Source organism: Podarcis gaigeae, assembly GCF_964106915.1.
Source record: "Podarcis gaigeae genome assembly, chromosome: 5".
Classification (NCBI taxonomy): Eukaryota; Metazoa; Chordata; class Lepidosauria; order Squamata; family Lacertidae; genus Podarcis; species Podarcis gaigeae.
In genome coordinates, this window is record NC_139681.1 from 61,454,363 (window position 1) to 61,477,465 (window position 23,103).

General features: G+C 44.2%; 2 protein-coding genes across 7 annotated transcripts in view; both read right to left on the bottom strand.

The window, feature by feature from the left end:
* The window catches only part of DGKD (diacylglycerol kinase delta), a 68,116-nt gene extending 66,785 nt beyond the window's left edge, over positions 1–1,331 (bottom strand). For 3 of the 6 annotated variants that reach the window (XM_083741690.1, XM_083741689.1, XM_083741687.1), the window contains exon 1: positions 969–1,162. In XM_083741690.1, coding sequence (XP_083597816.1) covers positions 969–1,136 — 168 coding nt within the window. In that variant the 5' untranslated portion in view covers positions 1,137–1,162. Of the gene's footprint in view, positions 1–968 lie in introns of all 6 variants that reach the window. The other 3 variants (XM_083741680.1, XM_083741688.1, XM_083741686.1) reach the window with 3 other exon arrangements.
* Positions 1,332–3,557: 2,226 nt separating this feature from the next.
* On the bottom strand, positions 3,558–22,873 carry SAG (S-antigen visual arrestin). The gene is made up of 15 exons (XM_083741737.1): positions 22,228–22,873; positions 19,520–19,644; positions 17,362–17,422; positions 17,208–17,252; positions 16,331–16,524; positions 15,263–15,319; positions 13,911–13,978; positions 13,457–13,592; positions 12,858–12,942; positions 12,049–12,121; positions 11,597–11,734; positions 10,572–10,649; positions 9,339–9,362; positions 7,420–7,484; positions 3,558–4,077 (listed from the first exon to the last, which is right to left on the bottom strand). Exons 2-15 carry the CDS (start codon positions 19,625–19,627, stop codon positions 4,040–4,042), a joined length of 1,170 nt encoding a protein of 389 aa, XP_083597863.1. The 5' UTR covers positions 19,628–19,644; positions 22,228–22,873; the 3' UTR covers positions 3,558–4,039.
* Between the last annotated feature and the right edge of the window lie 230 nt (positions 22,874–23,103).

Genomic DNA, 23,103 nt, shown 5'->3' on the forward strand with positions numbered 1-23,103 from the left:
TCTCTTTCTGGGTGGCTAGAGCTGAGCCCGCCACACAACCCACTGAGAAAGAGAGTGAGAGACAATATGCTCAAGTAAGAAAGCTGAGATGATGACTCCTTGCAGGGACAGTCCACACACTCCTCTGCCTTCTCCCTCAATTCAGTGTGACAGCAAGGGCTGGGCCTATACTATTTTTTATATATGCAGCTGTTTTGTATATGGTTTTTTATTGTGTGGTGAAACCACCTCCACGGGAAGCCATTCATAAACGAAATACATAGATACATAACTACCCTGGGCCCCAATCCCAACCACTACATTACCCAGAGAGCAAGCGCAGTCAAGCACACTGAGCGGAGGTTGGGGTGGCGGCACAGAGCCACCCACCTCTATTGGCTCCCTCCTTCTGGGTATCGCAAAGCACGCTGCCAACCCCCTCGCTTGGGAGAAGGAGCAGAAGCATCTTCTCCCCCAGCCCCACCTCCACACCTTGCTCACTCAGGTAGACGAAATGCCAGGGCAGCGCAAGGACCAGCTGCTGCCTTGGCCCTTGCTCACCTGTGTGCCCTCTCACCCTCCCTCATTGGGAGACCCAGCAATTGGGATAGATGTTAGGATGCAAGAGGTGGATGAGGGGTTCCCCACGACCACCATCAATGGCATATATATTTTTTTGCCGAAGGCCCTAATAAAACCTGCAAAGCGCAGTAGCCATTGGAGGGGGGGGTGGCATAGACCATGAGGGGAAGGGCAAAGGGCGATGGAAGTGCCACCCCTGCTGCTGACGAGAGGGCCGGGTTAGGTGAACGCGCTGAAGGGCTGCTGGAGGGCCCAGGCCCTGCACGGCAGCGCCGTTTACCCGGGGCTGGTCTGGGGAGGAGAGAGTGGGAATGAAATGGAGGATGGGAAGAAGGCTGAGGGGAGGGGGAAGCGCATAACCACCTCCTCCTCCTCTTCCCTGAAGGCCCGACCCTTACAGCGCTCACCTTCTGGCGGATCTGGCCGGACGTGGAGACCTTGCGGATGAGTTTTTGCGGGGAGCCGGGCTCTTGCTCCGGCTCGCTGTCCGACGACTCCTCAGTCGCCACCGGAGGGGCAGCGGCGGTGGCCCCGGCCTGGGGCTGCGAGGAGCCCGCCGCCGCCGCCGCCGCCATGCTGCACCGTGAGGAGCAGGACGGGCAGCACCACCTAGCGCCACAAGCGCCGCGGTGCAAGCCGGCAGCCAGGGAGGAGGGAGCGCGGGCGGGCGAGCGGGGAGCTCGCTATGGGGAGCAAAGAGGCGTCTGTAGCGGACGTGGCCGCCCTCTGGCGGGTCGGTTCTGCACTGGTCCTGAGGCGACCTCCTCAGGCCCCTAAAGTGGCTTGAAGCAAATAGGGGGGAAGGAAAAGGGATGCAGCCTCTCGAGCGGGCTGTTAGTCCGCACGCGGGGAATTAAGAATGCGCCGCCCCCCCGCGAGCGCAAACAGACGCCCTACTTGCCCATCTTTTGCAGGGCGGGTGTATTGAGGAGTTGCTGACAATGTTAAGATATTGTCGTGTCCTTAGTGAACGTCGCAGCACATCGATCTGAATCTGGCGTAGGAGGACTCAGGGGATAAGGCCCCGCCCCATTGATTTACTTCACCCTGGCTTAAAATCTCCCCCTATGATAAATCATGCTCGCCTTTACAACTCAGTTCATATTAAAAACAAATATTAATAAAAGACCTGGCGCGTGAGGGGAAAGGGGATAAAACGCACTAGAATTTGTTCTGGGTTTTCATTTCTTTTGATAACTGCAGCATTTTGTTTCGAACAGAAGGGAGCATTAAAAATGAAGTTATTGTACCTGTAATCTGCCACCTCATACCATATCATTTTGGTTTCAGATACAGAGCATGTCACAGCCACCTCCATTGTCCCACTGCCTTGTACACACATAATTACAATAACCCCTCTGTAAAATAGATACAGTGGTACCTCGGGTTAAGTACTTAATTCATTCCGGAGGTCCGTTCTTAACCTGAAATTGTTCTTAACCTGAAGCACCACTTTAGCTAATGGGGCCTCCTGCTGCTGCCATGCCGCCGGAGCCTGATTTCTGTTCTTATCCTGAAGCAAAGTTCTTAATCTGAAGCACTATTTCTGGGTTAGCGGAGTCTGTAACCTGAAGCGTATGTAACCTGAAGCGTATGTAACCTGAGGTACCACTGTATATGAAGATATGGCACTGTACCCTGTGTTCATACACTCATTACAGAACTTGCAAGTCATAATCTTTTAGCACATAAAACCAAAAAAAGCAGGCAACCTGCTTGTAGATTATTTCACCCAACAACCAATACATGTTTATTTTGCTGTTATGCAGCTATTACATATGCTGCATGTTAGAAGTACCTTCTGTGTAGGAATTTCACAAAGTACATGGCATTCATCAAACAGCATGAAAGGGCACTTGACACAACAGGCATTGTATGGTCCATACCATGAATACCACAACTTCTGAATCGGAGACATAAACCTGAATTATAGAATTGAAGAGTTGAAAGCAGTGGTTCCCAACCTTTTTCTTGCCCATGCCCCACCTAAGTATCCCCAAAATCCTGATCCCCCCCCCCCGTGACATATAATCCTTATTATTCAAAAAGAGAACTAGTCACATGGAGGAAGCCTAAAAGGCCATTAACTGTCATAATTCTTAAACTGCCATAAATTCTTAAATTTATACTGTACAGTGGTACCTCGCAAGACGAATGCCTCGCAAGACGAATGCCTCGCAAGACGAAAGGGTTGTTGTTGTTTTTTGCGTTGCTTCGCAAGACGATTTTCCCTTTCTTAAAGCCGTTAATACCCAGCGAATCCGCGCTCCGCAAGACGAAAAAATCACAATACGAAACAACTCGCGGAACGAATTAATTTCGTCTTGCGAGGCACCACGGTAAACTATAGCAGCTCCCTAGTGTACATTAACCTGCTCACCTTCCCTCCAAACATAAAAAGGGAACATAGTGGCATCTGCTAGGGCTTATCAGTTGTCTCAGTTTGGCTTGCAATGCCACTTTCCTCAAACCGTGCACATCCACTCCACACCTGACATCTTATGTTGAAACCACAGCATTTCCCTTGAAACCACTGCTAAAATGGAGGTTCTCAGCTAGGGAGACCAGCATATTTATAGTACAAACAGATCAGATACAAAAACTGACATGCTGTGTTGTTGTTTTTACAAAGATTATTTTCGCTCCATTTATGTGCTATTAAAAAAACAGTGCATGCACACATATAATCTGTTTTACTGGATTTTATAGATCAGGCTTGTAAGGCGCTGAATACAGTCTTGCCCTCATTCACCAGCACATACATTCTTTCAGATTCTTGCATTTTACGCATAGTAAAATACTCCATACCTCTACCTCATAAGAGATGGCCGGGAACTAGGCCCAGAATGGTTGCATTACAAGTTAAATGGCAGCAAACCTGTATTTGCCACTATATGTACATAAAGCAAGGTGCTGTGGTCAATTGTTACTCCCTCACACACACCGACAGATGTAATGCCGATGATCAATACAAACACATGCTTATAGCCTCCAACATATTTAATATTGTTATATGAACACATACAAAATGTAATAGATGAAGCACTTTCAAGTTCTTTTTTGTAGGGTGAATGGTTTCAGTTCGTTCCTTTTTTAAAGTTCAAGCAAACAAAGTAGCACCCCCAGCCTTCCATTTAATTCAGGGACATGGGTTTGTTATGCTAAGCAGTTTTTTATTTTCTAAACAAATAATACTGGAATACACTCTTCATGCTGCAACTAGATGTTTATAGTGAGGCAACTGATTTAAATAAAAACCACCACCACAATCATCTCAAGTATTCCGTTTCTTTATTCTAAAAAAGGGAGGGAAGACCAGTGTTAACTGACATAAAAAAAGAAAACTCTCCTGCTGTTTAATAGAATTACTTCCCTCTGTGTTTGCCATTAGACACAAATTGTGTGGCTTCCACAGCTGGCTCAGCCTCCTTTTTCTGTCATTCATCATTTAGAGATTCCGCCTTCTCATCCTCATCTTTCAGCTGCTGACGAGAGAACTCCTCAAACATGAGGTCACTAAGAAAAGATAAAGTCTGCTTTCAAAATTGCATTCTTCTTAATATTTGGATACCTCTGCATTGTGAAGCTCTATTTTTCTTTGGAATGTTTAGACTAGCACACAGTCAGTTTACACTTTACATCATTTTCACACAACACAAAAATCATAGCTGTCAAGCATCCCTTATTTGGAGGGACAGTCCCTTATCCCAGCGCCATGTCCCGCTGCTGTCCCTTATTGATGGATGTCCCTTAAATTTCCCGGGTTTCAAAGCAGCTCCTCTCCCTCCCTCCCTGCCGGCCAGGGAGGAGGGAGGCTACAACTGTGTTGCTTGGCTGCCCGGCCTGCCCCCCTCCAGCCTCCTCTCACCAGCCTCGGCCCCCGGGAGCCCCTCCCTGCCGGGACTGGTGGGAGCCTCCGGCCTTCCGCCATCCTCCTCCTCGTGGCCGCTGAACAGAGAGTCTCTGCCTGGGGCCTCCGCTCTGCCCGTCACCGCCACTCCTGCTCCCGCTAGGCCATACTGCGGCTGTGCCGCCGAAGGACCCGAATGAGATGGGCAGCCTGGCATGGTCTATGAATTGATGAGGAGCCTTGAGAGGAGAGCGAGGGCAACCATAGAGAAAGCAGTTCAGAGAGAGGAGGAAGAGGAGGAGGCGGAGGCATGGGCAGGTGTTCCAAGGGCTACAAGGGAAGGACCACAAGCGCCTCTCCCATAGATTTGTAGTGGTAGACTAGCATAGATGGTCTGATCTGCGGGTTTACTTCGGGCACTATTTCCCCCCCCCACACACACACACCTGATGGAATTGAGAGCTGCAGATGAAGCATGAGAGAAAAGATACAGAACTGCAGCAGCAGCTTCGTAGCTTGGACTTCGTTTTGCGCGAAAAGTGGTTGCTGCTTGTAGTTATTTAATTGCAGTGTTTCACCGGCTGGTGTCTTGAGCAGCAACCTCTGGAAACGAAGGGCTAGAAACTGGCGCTGCTCTCCAAAATTATCTGGTCCCTTTTAACTGGTTGACTAAAATCCCTTATTTTGGCTGCTGGTCCCTTATTTTCAAATCTGTAAGTTGACAGCTATGACAAAAATGCACTTTAGCATCTCTTGCAGTATTCATTTATTTAGATTTTTAAGACTGCCCTTCATCCAATAAGATCCCAGGGCAGAGCACTAATAGCAGAATCAAATTGAACAGCACTTGCCACTATATGTAGTATGTAGCATAAATAATAAAACAAAATGATTAAACCATGCAATCATTCAGCAGCAGACATAAGAATGCCCACATCAGCTTAGACAGAAGTTTAGCAGGTCATCCCACTGAACCCTATCTTCTGACTATAACTAGGGCATTGGGCAACTGGGGCAATATAAGACTAACAGTCCAATTCCATGCATATTTCCCCTATATGTAAATCCCATTAGATTTCATGGAGCACATTCTAAGGAAAATAATGTTTGTATAGACTTTTTACAGTCCAGTTCTATGCAATGTGATATAATTTTGCTATTAGACTGCAATTTCATACATGCTTACTTGTGAGTAGGTCCTATTTACAGGTACACATATGTAGGATTCCAGCTATATAATATCTATCAACATCTTGTGAGACAATAGCTGCAAATACTTCACTCTGCTATATCACGCAGCTGTAGCTTCTCAGTGTCTGTATGCCTTAAAATGCAGAAAGCTCTGAGCTGAATCCAGCCGTGAAACAGAATCAATTTCCACTGTCCTCATGCTGCAACTTTAATAATGTTTGTTTATGAACAAAGTCATTGCTCATGAAGGAATAAGGATTTCAGGGCAGAGTTGGCTAGAAATATAATAAAACAATACTTACTTTTCTTTTCCTGTAGTCATTGGTGCGCATTGAGAAGAAAAGCGGGAGAAAGGCTTAACTAAATACATTGTCTTGATTTTGATTCCTTAAAGTAGTTGGCAAATATTGTAAAGTCCATTTGAAGGGGAAAGTGTAAGTTACAGTGCCCTCCAGGTACAACTATGCAACAGGTGTGTGACCTGACAATAAGTCAGTGACCCAGGCTCCTTGGGCCATGCATAAAGCTTGGAAAGGAGAGATAACAATCTGTGCCTCTATGTGTACTGAGGTGAAAGGAGGAGAGAGAAAGAAAGTCCTAAGAATAAGCACAGTTTCATTCTCTTCAATGGATTTTCATTGAACCACAAATTTATGGCAATCATGAAGAAGAAGAGGAGTTTGGATTTGATATCCTGCTTTATCACTACCCAAAGGAGTCTCAAAGCGGCTAACATTCTCCTTTCCCTTCCTCCCCCACAACAAACAGTCTGTGAGGTGAGTGGGGCTGAGAGACTTCAGAGAAGTGTGACTAGCCCAAGGTCACCCAGCAGCTGCATGTGGAGGAGCGGGGACACGAAACCGGTTCCCCAGATTACGAGTCTATCGCTCTTAACCACTACACCACACTGGTGTAGTGTGTAGTGGTCTCAAAGCTTGTACAGCTGCTCTCATTGCACCAAAATATTCCTTACCATCAACAAAAAATCAAAAACCATATTTGGACAATACCTTAATCATGCCAGCCAAAATATTACAAAACAAAGGTTCAGTTTAATCCTTGTGCTAGTTGATTTGTAGTAGACCTCAAAATTATTGTTTTATTAAACTTTGAACATTCCATTCTGTTTCTTTGAAGCAGGAGGTGTTATTGTGTGCATTGTACAGATGCAAACTGAAACCTAACTGACTTGTCCAATATCATACCAAGTTTTGGTACTAACTGAGGAAAGTAATTCCAGAGGAAACATGAAACAAGTTAGGATTGCTCATATGACTGGATTCCAAATTGATTGATTGAAGTTTGAATTCCACCAGCTCTGCGATGCAATTAGAGCAGAGCTAGAGAATTGTTGGCTCTCCAAGTGCTGCTGAACTATGCCTCCCATATCTTTGATCATTAGCTGTGGCTGATGGGAGTTGGAGTCCAACCACATCTGGAGCGTCAAAGGTTCCCTGCACCTGATTTTTTCTTAATAAGAAAGTTATTGCAAGCATAAATGTGAGAGCACACATACACAAAAGATTTCAGGGTAGAGCAAGCTCCACTGAACTCAATGGGACTTTTGAGGAGATATGCATAGGATTGTGCTTCAAGAGCACAAGAACTTCTACTGGGAAATATGAAAGGAGAACCATCTAATAGCATCCCTCTTTCTACACCATCTGAAAACACCCCTCCCTGTGATTAAAATCTCCCTTAGAGCTGCTTACCATTTCAATGGAAAAAATAATCTTCTAGCTTTTAAAAAAGACTTAAGGGTATCATCAGAATATTATAAACAATGCCCCAAGCAAGGGCAATGATATCCTACTGACCTGTTGTGTTTACCTCCTCTCGCTTGGGGTGCATGAGACGGAAGGGCAGTTCCATGGCCACCTCACTGTGTGGAGAGAGGAAAGAAAGTACAATGATACCTACATAGCACCAAACAACCTTAGCAGTTCCCCACACTATTTGGTTTATCCAGTCATTAAAGGTAAAAGTAAAGGGACCCTGACCATTAGGTACAGTCATGGACGACTCTGGGGTTGCGGCACTCATCTCGCTTTATTGGCTGAGGGAGCCGGCGTACAGCTTCCGGGTCATGTGGCCAGCATGACTAAGCCTCTTCTGGCTAAACCAGAGCAGCACACGGAAACACCATTTACCTTCCGGCCAGAGTGGTACCTATTTATCTACTTGCACTTTGACGTGCTTTCGAACTGCTAGGTTGGCAAGAGCAGGGACCGAGCAATGGGAGCTCACCCCGTTGCAGGGATTCAAACCGCTCACTTTCTGATCAGCAAGCCCTAGGTTCTGTGGTTTAGACCACAGCGCCACCCGCGTCCCTTTATCCAGGGATTACCCAGATCTAAATCTATGGGGGGCTATTTAACTCAGAGTAGTCCTGCTGAAATTAATGAACATGACTAAGTTAGGTCCATTAATTCCAGTGAGTCTGCTCTGAATAAAGCTTAGTTCAGGCATAGGCAAACTCGGCACGCCAGATGCTTTGGAACTACAACTCCCATCATCCCTAGCTAACAGGACCAGTGGTCAGGGATGATGGGAGTTGTAGTCCCAAAAACATATGGAGGGCCGAGTTTGCCTATGCCTGGCTTTGTTGAATGCTACCCTTTACCTATAATCCTCCACAAGTATTTGGAAAATCAGCAAAGTGTTTCTTGTAAAGGCATAAGAGTCCAGGGTGCAGATGGGAAAGGCCCTGGGTCTATTTCTACCCCACCTTTCAATCAAATTGTTCCCAAGGTGATTGTTGCTAACACTTTTTTATTATGATTGCTTTCCTCCTGCTGCATTCTTTTGCTATTAATTCTTGATGTAGTTTATATTTTTATTTGAAAGCAGTGTGATTTTTACTATAGAAAGGTAAGATATAAATGCATTAAGTGAGTAAATAATGATAGAATACAAATACAATAATTAATGACCAGTGCCTGGTTTCTGTTACTACACAAGTGCTGACAATGGGTTAACAAACGAGAATACTTGTTATCCAGTTAAATTTGACGAAAACCACTACTAGCATGAAGGACTGAAAATAACTCTGCTCTTGCTAGTTTATTGGCAATTTCTTATACAGTAGGCAATTTGAAATGTTCCACCTTGACTGTCACTTTCACTTTTCCACACTGTCTGTAACCACTGAAGGGGCTGGCACTGCAGTTTTCGTTTATTACCCAAGAAACTCCCACCAGAAAATCGTGTCCTGTTGGGGAGGGCATGAAAGGTGAACACACTAAAGAAACTTGCCTAACAACACTGGAAGTCAATGATCTGGATGCTCAATAATCTGGATGCTCAATAAAAGGAAGTGAACAAAGGATGGGAATTCAGAGAAAAGGTATATTGTAGAAGTATTAGTGTTCACTCCTCTGTGAGTAAATATACCTCATACACAGAATATTGGGCCTAGTCCGTGGTGGAAGCTCATAGTTATTAAGCTAAGACTGTGAACACACTGTACCTTTAAAGCACATTCGAAGCGCATTCTTTCCCTCAAAGAATTCTGGGCACTGTTGTCTAACTCTCACAGAGTTACAATTCCTAGCAACCCTTAAACAAACTATAGTGCCCAGAATTCTCGGGGGTGGCGGCAGCTAAGAATGTGCTTTAAAAGGTATAATGTATAATAAGGGTAAAAAGAGAAGATCCATTTTCAAATAAGCCTAGCAATATAATCAAGTGTTGCAAGAGCAATGGGGGGGGGGCAGAGAAAATCTTACAGATTTACCTGGAAATGAAATCTCCCAGCAGGCTAAGATATAATCAAATAAAATAAAAACAATCAAAGCTTACAAAATTCCACAGCAAAGTCAGACATATTTCATATCCTCTTCATACAGAATGTAGCTCAGAATTATCCATGCTTGCAATGCATTATCCCATTCCACATCATTCAAGTATTCCTTCTTCATTTGGCTTGGCAGCATCTACTTACTTTTAATGAAGAACATTCATACAAATATTCACCATTTTACAATATAGCTAATTTATTAAGCATGGAACCAATGTGTTAGAATTGGCTATACAGTGGTACCTTGGTTTGCAACCGCTTTGGATTACAACCGTTTTGGATTACAACTACGTCAAACCCGGAAGTGTGTGCCCCTTTTTTTGGATTACAACCAATTTTGGGGGGGAGGCCCCATTGGTGAAAGAGCTCCTTAGGTTACAACCTGTTTTGGTTTACAACCAGACCTCTGGAACGAATTATGGTTGTAAACGAAGGTACCACTGTATAATCTAAAGTAATGAGGATGCCGCATCCTCATTTTGTTGCCATGACTCATCTTACTCTAACAAAACAAAAGCACCTATTACAAAAACTTTTAATATAGAAAAAAATTAAAAAATTGTCCAGTAGCACCTTAAAGGTAAATGTAAAGGGACCCCTGACCATTAGGTCCATTCGTGGCCGACTCTGGGGTTGTGGGCGCTCATCTCGCTTTATTGGCCGAGGGAGACGGCGTACAGCTTCCGGGTCATGTGGCCAGCATGACTAAGCCACTTCTGGCGAACCAGAGCAGCGCACGGAAACGCCGTTTACCTTCCCACTGGAGCAGTACCTAGTTATCTACTTGCACTTTGATGTGCTTTCGAACTGCTAGGTTGGGAGGAGCAGGGACTGAGCAACAGGAGCTCACCCCGTTGCGGGGATTCGAACCGCTGATCTTCTGATCGGCAAGCCCTAGGCTCTGTGGTTTAACCCACAGCACCACCCGCGTCCATTAGTAGCACCTTAGAGACCAACTAAGTTTGTTCTTGGTATAAGCTTTCGTGTGCATGCACACTTCTTCAGATACCTGCACACGAAAACTTATACCAAGAACAAACTTAGGTGGTTTCTAATGTGCTACTGGACAATTTATTATTTTTTTTATATATTTCGACTGCGTCAGACCAACACGGCTACCTACCTGAATCTAAAAACTTTTAACTACAGGATACTGAAAACCTCTCTTACCCTGAGACAGTGAGCTTCACCTTTATCTTGTAAGCAACCAGGATCCCCAGAACTGTCTTGTCTAGCCCATCTTTAATACTATTGGGGATGAAAAGAGTAGGATTATGACATGCAATTGAAGCAAGTTACTGTCCAACAGGAAGGAGGATCCTCCCAGGGCTGTTACACTAATTGAGAAGGTTCCAAGGCAAGATGAATCCTAGGGTGAATTCAACTAAGCATACAGGAAGCTTCTGAACTTACATTTCTTGCTTAACACAGCAATAGAAGATATCCTATTTCAATATTCCACAGACTGTATACATGCAACATTTTATTCCAGAATCAGTGGGGATTGAGTAATTTTTTTTTGTATGTAGTCCACAAACAATTTAGATCTAATTTTTTGACCATGAAAAGTACTTCTGAGGAAACTGGCTTCATTTTGAAAATAAACATTTATTTTGCATTACCCTGCTGTGTGTCCATTTGAAAATGGATGTAGTCGGTACCAATGATGGTACCCAATGATGTTGTGGTCATATGAAGAAGAGGTTGGATTTGATATCCCGCTTTATCACTACCCGAAGGAGTCTCAAAGCGGCTAACATTCTCCTTTCCCTTCCTCCCCCACAACAAACACTCTGTGAGGTGAGTGGGGCTGAGAGACTTCAAAGAAGTGTGACTAGCCCAAGGTCACCCAGCAGCTGCATGTGGAGGAGCGGAGACGCAAACCCGGTTCCCCAGATTACGAGTCTACCGCTCTTAACCACTACACCACACTGGCTCTCCAAGTGATATGCCAAGATCATAATCATCAACTCCTTCTTCCTTCATTTGTGGCACGTGCAGGGAGGAAAAGGTGTGGGTAACTTAAGGAAGGGGAAGATTTTCAAATGCATATCAAGGTAGCATACTCAGGATCTAGAATTAATCTAGGTGGAAAGCAGCATCTTGAGGATGAGCATGAATGAATCCAGACTGAGGGGAGAAACCTACAGTTTTCTGCTGCAAATGGGTTATATGTCTATACATATTCAACTCACATTGTACTAGAAGCCAAGTTGGTGTCTTCATCTTTTAGCTTCCCATCCAGGGCTATGCCTAGTTTTACTCGATTGTTTGACAGCAAAGGCAGAACTGTTATAGTCTTTGAGATGATGCAGTTGGGCTGTATCTTTTCCCTGGAATACACATTGCAGGGGATTAAATAGAATACAAGTTTAATTCTGGAACAGAAAAATAGCTGGCCAAAATTCAACCTTCCAACTTCAGTAGGATCCAGATGAGGGGGCACAAAACATGAGACCACAGTTGAAGAAGTGAGGGGGGGAAAAATATACATCATAGCAGAAAGATGCAAAGTTAGACCTCTGCCAGAGAGAAATCAGGAAGCAACACAATGTATAGGTGTGAATTTCTATGTTCCAGTGAGGTAGGCAGCTAAAGGGAATGTAACAGAAGGTGAAACTGGCAGAACAGCTTAGGATGTACTCACTCTGCCTCTTCCAGAGCTACTGTCTTGGTGTAGAAATCACTGGAGTACAGGACCACATTGGCAACTTGTTCCACTGAGGAGGGAACGAGATGGGAAATTAACAACTGGAAAGCCAAGAGGGTCTAGCCTATTTCCCATAATTCTTCTGAGCATTCTGAAGGAAGTTGTCACTTCTCTTTATGCCTCTGTTCACCTCTACTCTCTTGTTTGTGGCATCATATACAAAAGTATGGACTGGTAGTAATTTTGCTTTGGCAGAGTGCAGGGAAACATGCTTCCAAGGCAATAAGCAATAGCAGTTCTTGCAAAACTAAGTGGAGATCCTTTCACACCGAAAGTGCTGGGTTATCCCAACCCCACCATCACTGCCTGTTATTATATTATGGACCCCTCTAGATTGCTGATTTGTTGCAGGTGTATTCTGCCACATATTCTTGACAAAATACTGTAATAGTACATTAGCGGTGATTTGATTCTGCTTTAGTTTGTTTAGTGATGCTTCCCTAGTGCTGTCAGTGGGGCTGTAGTGCAACAAAAGCAGGACAAAAAGAAACCAGAACATCTCTGGCATAAAAAATTACGAGATATCAGGAGGGAGTTATGGGATATACACTGATTGGAAATGGAGCAGTGTGACGATGAACCCCCCCCCCCCAATGTTGCAGGTGCAAATCATATTGAAAGTGGAATTGTGTGTGACTCCCTCAATAGCATTGTGGGCATAAATAATCACGGATGCTCAATCCTTCTATCCTGCTATTTCCTGCTAACAAACATCTCATGGCATTATGGGAAAATTAGCATTTTACCTGACACACTGATCTTCTTAACCACCTTATCAGAATTGTTGATCACAGTCACCGTAACAGGGATTGCCTCACCGTGGTAGAAGACCTGGAACAATTGGACTGACTTAGCAGGAGGGTTCATCTGGTCTACATAATACATCTTTCATCTTCTATGCATTTGCATGGTCAGCCTCTGTAGGAAAGCCTTGTTTATATCTACTGAGAGTCAGCAGAAGGCTTTAATATACTAGACATCCAAAGGCTGATCCATACCATACATTTAAAGCATATCCCATGAATGTTTAAAGCACATGGTTTTCCCCCTCAAAGAGTCCAGGGAAATGTTGTTTCTCCTCACAGAACTACAGTTATCAGCACCCTTAAACTGCAGTTCCCAGGAGTCTTTAAGGGAAGCCATGTGCTTTAAATGTGCACTGGATGCCCTTTAAATGTATGCTGTGGATCTGTCCCCAGTTTCTCCCAAGAAGAACTGTTGTTGCAAATAGTTCCAAAGCCCTTGAGCAGTGGTCTCTTAAATAGGAGATCAAATAACTCAGAGATGTAAAATGCACACTTTTTAAAAGCTAGAGCATTCATTTCCAAATGCAAGACCAGCTCACCTCTTTGCTGAGGCATGCCTTCAGGTGCAATGGTTTCTTTGACAGGAAAAAATGCCAGCTGGTCTCTGCATGAGGCTGGGGTCCTGTCACTTCTGGAGCATACTGGACTTTGCGGATCAGCAGGCGTGCGGAATTCCTAAGGGGAGAAAAACAGGCTTGTTTCTGTGCTGAACTGCTGGCAGTGGCGAGCAGTTGTGGAAGCAGTAGTGCCAAGCTGTGAAATAGGGATAAGAGAGGTAGCACCAAGGGCAGTGACAGAAGGTCTTTACTACCATTACAAGTCATCCTTGGTAAAGCAGCAATAGGGTGCAGGGAGTGGTACACAAAGTAAGTAGCCGTTCCTCTTCTCCCCCTGCCCAAAGATTCAGAGCAGGCTGTTAATTAAACATAGCTCCTTATTCAGCTGCTCCATTTCCCCCATTTTCCATCCAACATCTGTCCAACAAAATGTTACCTCTTGAGAACCTTCTCTTCCACATTTTCTGTCGAGAACGCTTTGACCTCAAAATCCACCCCGCAGCACTGCAAGGAAAGACGGAGTGACAGGTTATGGCTGTTGGGCTTGAGTATATTAAGCATCAGCATGTAAATGAACCCATCCTATAGCCAATTTAAGAGTCAAACTATGTGTTACATTAGCTATGTAGCTGTGCTTTTAAGAGCAGTTAAACAAACAAACAAACCATCAAATTGCCATTGTGGGAATCTCGGTAATGTCCGGACATATGGCAGCCCTAGTGGTGGTGGTGGTAGGGGTAAAGGTAAAGGTAAAGGGACCCCTGACCATTAGGTCCAGTTGTGACCGACTCTGGGGTTGCGCGCTCATCTCGCTTTATAGGCCGAGGGAGCCAGCGTTTGTCCGCAGACAGCTTCTGGGTCAGGTGGCTAGCATGACTAAGCCGCTTCTGGTGAACCAGAGCAGCACACGGAAACGCCGTTTACCTTCCAGCCAGAGTAGTACCTATTTCTCTACTCACACTTTGACGTGCTTTTGAACTGCTAGGTTGGCAGGAGCAGGGACCGAGCAACGAGAGCTCACCCTGTCATGGGGATTCGAACCGCCGACCTTCTGATTGGCAAGTCCTAGGCTCTGTGGTTTAACCCACAGTGCCACCCGCATAGGGGTAGGGTGCTTTAACTCTCTGCACCCCAGTATGGCCCCAGTCCATGTCAGGGGCCCCACACTTTCAATTTGCACAGGAATAAAAGCTTCCTATGCATCTGCCATAGGTCATATGCACAGACCTTTTCAATACAGGTGCACATTCATTGAGAAATCCCAACACCATTTCTGCCTAAAGCAGGAAACATACCATTGGGCCTTAACCGGAAGGAGATAGGATGCATTTTAAAATGGGTGTGCTCACTTGGTTTTTATAAACTTGTACTCCGCCTGAGCACATCACAGAGTACCTTCACATGAGCTTGTTTTGCTGGGCCTGGGAAGGTGAGAAGCAGACCACACACAGGGAAAAGGCCCTTGCTTAGCTATGCTTTCCTAGGGTGACCCATAATATTATCTAATACCATACACAAACTTTCACACGACATGTTCCTTTCCAGTATTGCCTGATACTTTTTGTTAAGAGAGTGTTGCAAAAGTTATTGTCTTCCTTGTTATTTGTGTCTATTTCTGTGGGACCAGCTGTGTCCAACATCCACTTGGAAAACAGTTCCCCTGAAACAATCTTCCACTAGGGAGCATCATGTCACCTCATCAGCAGTGAGAAAACATGGGAGCAGATGCTAATTCTTGGATTTTACTTTCTTAGTAAATATATACAATCCTGTTCCCACAGTTCTCACCTTCTCGACATCCTTGGGATGCTGCAAGCCTACTGAGCAAGGTAGATAGTCTGGAATCTGTAAGGGTGAGGAAGACAAAAGACACTGGACACAGGTCATTCAACTGCATGCTACAGTTAGTTTAGCTGCCACAGAAGTTTAGTTCTTGAGGCATGGCCACATTCTCCACTGTCAGAAGCAGCAGGCAGTCTGCCTCTGAATGCCATTTGCTGGGAATCAAAAGTTGGGAAAGTGCTTTTGCGCTCAGGTCTTGCTTTCAGGCTTCTAGTGGGCACCAGGTAGGCCATTACACTAGAAGAGGATGCTGGACTAGATGGGCCTTTGGCCTGATCCTGCAGGGATCTTCTTACATTCTTAAGGTGCTGCAAAGCACACTGCCTTAGGTAATATGAGACATCCAGCCGAAGGTCCAACCTTACTCAAACCACCTCCTGTATTCTGCCCACCTCATGTATTCTGCTGCTAGATATGAAGCAAAGAGTTGATATGGGGCGGGGGGGGGGGATGAATGTATGGAGACACCTAAAGTGAAAATATGCTGTAAAGCCACTTTCTAACCACTTTCCTTTTCCCCCACTTAATTTATTTATTATAAATGTTGCAATACATATATGAAATATTTACATATTGATACATATACATTATATTCGTAAATTCATATTTTCACATTTCATTATGTACCAACATTTATCCATTTCTTATTTCTTACCCTGTGTCTTCCCTCCACCCGTGCGTGACTTCCTTGTTATTCTTTTGTAACTTTATTATTGAAGTTGTAATTTTGTATCTTAATAATTAAACATTCAATCTTATATATCTGCTTAGCTTAGCTTAACTTAACTTTGTGAAATCAGTCTATACATATCAATAAATTCTTGTTGGAGCATTTTTTGGTCATGTATTTCTTCTACACATTTCCATTCCTGTTTGAGATTTTGATTAGATTGCATTCTAATTGTTGCTGTCAATTTTGCTAATTCAATCATTTCATTTTTTTTTTAATTTCTAACCACTTTCCTATCAAATTTTCAAGTCACAGAACTGAGAGGAGCCCCGCAGAATACTTACTGTTAACACAAAAGGATGTGCGTTTTTACCCAGTTTATTCAGTAGGCATTCCTGCAAGCTGGAGAGCGGTCTCTGTTTTTCTAGCGATGGGTATACCTGTACCATGCAAAAATAGAGGTCCTTCCGGAAAGTCAAGCCCATTATATCAATATCTTCTTGCCCATACCGAAAAGCACAAGTGAGTGTCACATACACTAGGAAGAAGACACAAGGAATGTTACAAACACTGTGCTAACCCAACTAGGGGTATCATCTGCTCACATGGAAAGTCTGTGCTTAAAGGTCTGAGAGTGGACAGCTGCAAGCTGAGGGCCTGGGACAAAGCTCAAGGTTAAACAAGCTCGCTTTAGGTCTGTCTCAGCTAGCAAAAGACAGTCAGAAGCTGGGTTCATTTCATGGCTGTGGTTTTCCACTGCTCTCTTGGGAAGTGCAAGGTGCTGGGGTCACTAAGCTTTTTGGGCCAGTGGGCACATTTGCAAACCAGCTAAAGTATCGTGGGCACAACACAGACATGCTGCAGCCAGGAACAATTTGCAATCTGTTATACTGGCTGCAATACAATGCTTCTTTCAAGCCTGATTTTAATAAAGATTTTGTCAGCATGCATTTAGGAGCAAACAGAAGATTTTATAAAATGGACATGTGAATGCATTTGGCACCAATTACTGTGGTTATACTAACATTTGGGACTAGAGGAATTACGTATATATCTGGTCCAATGACATAACTCTTATACACCACTGAAAACATGCTTGGTAACCAACAGGGGCCTTTTCTTTTCCTGAGTGGAGTTTATTTGTATAAATCTAGAGACATTCTAACTTTAAAGCTGGATATTAATACTTAAATCTCTAAAATACCAATTAAGTCATCTGACCTTTTTTATCCTTTACAATATCAGGATCAACCAACACCACACCATCTGTATGGAGAAAACACAGAAAGGAGCCATTCTGGGACACTGAATACTCAAGCTTTGTAAAAAGAAGTGTAAAAAGGATTTTTAAAACTTGAAATCACGCTGGGCTTACCCACAGGTTCCACCTCATCTACATGGTCAATGAAATCTCTCTTGCCTATGTAGACCGTAACCTGGAAGACAGGGAAACTCATGATTGGACAAGGCCGCTTCATAGCTCAACTTAAGGATGTGATTCTGTTGTAAACCAATGCCAAGCAAAAAGTGCACCTTCAGGGCAGACAAGACTACTCAAACCTCTTGATGCATCAGGACTCAGAAATGTAAAAGAAGTAGAGTGTCCGGATGCATTGTACAAAACAAAATACCATATTTTTCCGTCTATAGGACGCCCCCATGTATAGGACCCCCCCCATTTTTGCAGGCTCAATTTTAGGGGAGATGGCCCAAAGTTGTTGAGCCTCTCCCCCCCCCACGCAGCTGCGGGCAGGAAACACTCCCTGGATTGTTTCCCTTGCGCAGCGGCATCGGGGGAAGTTGCGCTCCCGGGAGCGCAACCTCCCCAGATGCCAGCATGTGTGGGAAGCGACCCAGGGAACGCCCGTTGCACGCAGCAGCATCGGGGAAATTTGTGCTCCCCCGAGAGTGCAACCTCTCCTGATGCCACCGCGCGTGGGAAACAACCCAGGAAGCATCTACCACAAGCTTTCCCAATGCGCGCGCGGGAAATGACCCAGGGAGCGCCCGCCACACGCAGCATTGGGGAAAGTTGTGCTCCCCCCAACGAGCTGGCTGGCGGTGCGGCGCTTCTCCCCCCCCCCATGCCCCTATTGGATGACCCCAGTTTTTTGACGTGATTTTTGAGTCAAAGAACCTCGTCCAATACACAGAAAAATACGGTATTTCAAATTAAGAATCAGTGTCCAGGAAAACATGGTTAAAAATACAGATTTGTAAGATGGTCATTACTATCTCCACAAATTACTTGGGGGAGAGCATTTCAGAGGATGGGTGCTTCCACCAAGAAGGCCTACTTCCATGCTCTCACCTAGTGACAATCTGCTGGTTGTGGAATGACCAGTAGGTTCTCCTTGGAAAAAATTAAAGAACGGCTTGGTCTGTACTGGCTTGGTATCAGAGATTGTCTTGGTCTGACATGGGGGACGAGGAAGCCTCCACTGGTGCCAATGAGCTCTCCCTGCTGCTGCCACCAAACCTCCCCTTGCTGCACACCGAATTCTGAATGAAAATCCCCCATGCCTACTATTTAATTTTTTTTACAACTCTGGTGTGCTTCCAAGCTTAGCATCTGTAGGGGAAACCTACATGGAAGACATTTTGTTGCTCGAGGACATAGGTATCAGTTTGTACAATTCTTCCTCCCTGCTTATTGGTACCTTGGGGCTTGGTTTGATTTGTGGTGCGCTGGAAGGCTGATTATGCTGACCCGGTATATTGGCCTAGCTTACCAGGTGGGAGGAACTGAGCTAATAGGCCAGACCGCGTGAGGCCACTAAGGGCCTGGAGTATATACACCTCTCAGATGGGTGTATATACTTCAGTGTAGGCTCTGATCAAGAGGGTACTGTGTACTGGCCAACCGGCATCTCTCTGTTCTCAAACTCTGGAGCTCCTGATAGCAGAAGTATACCATCTGGTTCTTGCTGTGTTGTTTCGCTTAAAGACTGCTTTGTTTGTGCTGTCTCTTTAATAAGAGCACCGAGCTTCCCTCCATTTGTGCTGCTGTTTGCCAGGGGTGCGCAAAGTCACTCTGGCTCCTGAGGTAAAACATACCCTGTGATGGGGTGACGTGATGAGGCTCTGAAAAGCCTTACCACCGGGGGGGGGGGGCGGGGTATGTCAAACTCTACAAGTGTGTCTGCAACACCTCCCTCTTGCTGTATTGGGGAGAGAGAGGTGTTATGGAGAGCTTTGCCACTGGCCTGCCTCCATCCCTAGCAATGGAGGGAGACCAATGGCAATGCTGTGCAGCAGAATGTTCTGCTGCCATTGAAGCCTCCCTTATCTGGATTGCTTCTCTGGAGGCAACAAAATTGGTGGGGCACCATGTCTTGTGTTTCTGCCACCTGAGGTGGCTGCTTCACCCTGCCTAATGGGTGAACCGGCTCTGGTTATTGTCACTGAATCCCAAAAGTGCCCTTGCATTTGGCAAGGCAGCATCGCTTGTACTTTTGTCTCTTAGAAAGAAGCACTTCTGTATCAGAAGCTTACCACTGAAACAACACACTGCTTCCAGTCCAAATACTCACAGCTTTGTCATGAGAGGTCTTCTTGTAGACATGAGTCTTAAAAGGCATAACATTCTTCAAAGAAATTTCAGAAACAGAGACCATCTTTGGAGTGTCGGGGCAACTCATCAATACGGTTACGTGACCTGGTAAGAAGGAATGTTTCTTGCATCAAGGGATCATTAGATAAGTGACACACAGCTATAAGACAAGCTGAGGATGGTTTGAAAGCATACTGAGAGCATGCAGAAAATCTTAGTAACCTTGTGTGGAGCATTCAACAGTGGCCCAGGAGTCAAAATAGCATGTAGAGCAGGAGTGGCTGGCCTTTCTCGGCCTGAGGGTCACATTTACTTGTGGCATGTCATGCCACCCCACCTCATTCTTGTACACATACTTGCATGCACACAATTCCCTCTCTGCTCCTTGGATGAGTAAGCAGATCATCGGAAGGAGGCAATTTGTAAACCCATCATGATGCTGGGCTCCACCAACCTCAACCTTCTAATATGTGTGTGTGTGCGTGTGTGTGTGTAAAGGCACTCATATAGCCCTGTATTAAAGGTTCAAGCTTGAGATTTGAGTGGTGCTGTTGAAATGTTAATATTGGCTGCTTCCAGACCTTGGTTTCTTCCAGACTATCACTATTTTGCAGGATGGATTCAATAAAGCCAGCAAATGTAGGTTTGTGCCATTAAACCCATTAATATATATATATATTTTCCAGTAAGGCAAGTGACAGGTGGCCAACCAAATGTCCTTTCTGTGATGTATTCCTGATGAATTGTGCTCATGAGGGTATTTGGGTGGTTATACACAATCCCACTTTCAATACTGGCTGCATTTGCAAATGTTTTGCAGAAAAACTGGAGAAACATTGAAAAGCAACTTTCAAAGGATAATGATGTGTGGACAGTCCTGTACAAATCCATTACTAATGCGCTATTATTGCATCAATGACATGTTGCAGAATACGCCCACAGCTCCCCCTACCCCAAAGTCTGGAGGGGCTGGTAGAAATGCACTTGAATGTGTGGAATGGCAATTGAATAATGGAGAGTTGTAGAACCTCTGCAGCAAGAAATCTTAATAACTGCTCAATAAGCAGGTAATGTGGAAGCAACCTTAAAAATTCAGTTATCCTGCAGTACTTATGTTCTGTATGAGCACTGTCTGTTTATAGTCTACACTACAGTGATAGCTCAGTTGGCAGAAGGGCTGGAGCTTGCTTTGCCACAGTGAGAAATTTTATTGTCAGAATAATGCAGTTATACACGGCAGGTGGGTGGGTGGGTGGGTGGGTGTACTTGCATGCACACAATTCCCTCTCTGCTCCTTGGATGAGCAAGCAGATCATCGGAAGGAGGCAATTTGTAAACCCATCATGATATATATGTATATATATTAGCACACACAGGTTTTGGAAGGACAACATACTCAAAACAGCTTTTGAAGAATTTGTGACTGCCTGCTAGGATCTCATAGGAACCATCCAATAGGAGTGCTTCTGCTTGACACCAAGGGAGCTAACTGCAGTGGTCAGGATGGAATACTGGAGCCAGGAGCTGCTGTTTTCGCTATTGGCTAGCAATGATTTGTCTAACAGCTATTCCTCCTTAATGGGAGCTATTTCTTGAGCGATGTCATCAGGCTGGCTCAACAATTATGCTCCAATTAAGGTCCAATTATGATGTAGAAAAACTAATTAGGCGATTCTGAACACATTATCTTTCAGTTACAATTCTATTAATTACAATTCTGATATGATTACATAATCTTATTAGCATACAACTGATTAACCAAACAGTGTTACTGTCATAGCAATAAGAAGTTGTGTTCACTTTTAAAATGCATTTACATGCTTATCTCATACCTGCCCCGTATATATTCTTTATTGGATTTAAAAGCAGTTTAGATAATATTATAAAATATACTCTTTTTGAAAAAGTGAAGTATGACAATTTATAGAATACGTTAATTCCCACCCCTTGTGTCAATGCCGTACATGCAGTAAGGGGGCGGGGAGAACCATTAGTACCTGTATACATGTTGTCATTGTCCCTCTCTCTCCGTCCCAAGATGGAAGCAATATTGTTGGTTATCAAGGGCATGATCCTCAAGAAATGAAATGAGCTTCTCACCTCCTTTCCATCTGTCCAGGTGAGCCAGACAGCGGTGTCTCTGTGGGGAGTGCTTTGCCCCTGACTGATTCTATATTCACATTATCTTATAAATCAACTTCATCACAAGATTTATTACAGAAGCATCCTAGGCATGCTTCTTCTGAAGTAAAAGTGCTTCCAGATTACCTACTTAAGAGCATTCATCCTCATTTGTTTGCAAGGAGGTTAGAAGACATTGTGTCAAAGCAAGCGTTATCCTAAACTTCTCATGCATTTTCCTATCCCTTTCCTTTTAGCAAAAAAGTCCAACCTTCTGGGGAAACAGGATTGTTCCACAAGGCCTTCCAAGCAACTATAACAATACAAACCTGAATTTGTCGGAATGTGGTTGAATGCAAATGGAAATGGCGACAGCCTGGAAGCACCCCAAGTCTCAATGGGTTCACTGGAGATGAGCATTGCTCGCACCAGAGAAATCAAGAGTAGGACATTTACAGGACAATCGTAAACATTGCTTACTTAGAAGTAGCCTACTAAATTCAATGGAGGCATTCTTAGGAATGCTGCCTTAGGCAGCAAATTTGCAACAACAACAAAATATCATACCTGGTGGAATTCCAAATACCCCAGTGGTTGAGGGAAAGAGAAACTTCAAGGAGCAGTAAAATGAAGACCCAATCTAACCCAATATACAAAACAACATAATCCAGGCTGATAGAGCTTGCTTGGTCTTCTGTTCTCTAAGGTGAAGCATTAGGCCCTTTAGAGGCCAGGGTGGCAATTTGTAGCGGATCTGGAAAAGGGATTTTAGTGCTTAGGGGGCCAAGTTTCCAATAGCGAATCCAGAGCCAGAATGTTATACCTGGATTATCAGATTGGAAACTGGTTAGATCAGCGGTGCTGGGCATTATCTAAGGGACCTCAATTCTACAATGTCAAGCTTCCCGATTTCACAATGCACATAGACAACACACAGAAGATTTAGAAAGCAGCTTTATTTTAAACCTCTTTATCTCTTCCTTACTAGGGCTGAAAATCATCCCAGCCTGCTAATGAGCTAAAGATAAGCACTTGTTTGTGCATTACTGATTCTGTAATAGTTATAGCATGCCTTTATAAAATGCAAGCACCTTATAGAACTGTATGTGCCTCACTACCATCTTCCCAAACAAAAATTCCTATTTTGCTTGTGTTTCTAGTTTTTCCAATCTTAAATTCATTTGTCCACATTTCTGCAGCAATTTGCTATGAAAAAAAAATATCTTAATGAAAATGATTTGCATTTTTAATGAATTTCTCCTAATAAACATATTTTTATGTTTAGGTACACATTTATATACAAATTTATGCAAGCAATTTCCCCAATACAATATACCTTTGTGTGTTACTTTTACACATTTTCGTTTTTATGCACACTTGCCTATAATGCATGCATTTTTGTGGACACTGTTTGATTGGAGAACTGCATCATAACATCTGGAT

Bases quoted from the DNA above. Each gene is read 5' to 3' on its own strand.
- SAG (XM_083741737.1), bottom strand. From the start codon at position 19,627: ATGAGTTGCCCCGACACTCCAAAGATGGTCTCTGTTTCTGAAATTTCT. The intron at 17,253-17,361 runs GTAAGCCCAGCG...TTCTCCATACAG, and splicing joins AGATGAGGTGGAACCTGTGG to ATGGTGTGGTGTTGGTTGAT. The intron at 13,593-13,910 runs GTAACATTTTGT...TTCTCCCCTTAG, and splicing joins GAAGAGAAGGTTCTCAAGAG to GAATTCCGCACGCCTGCTGA.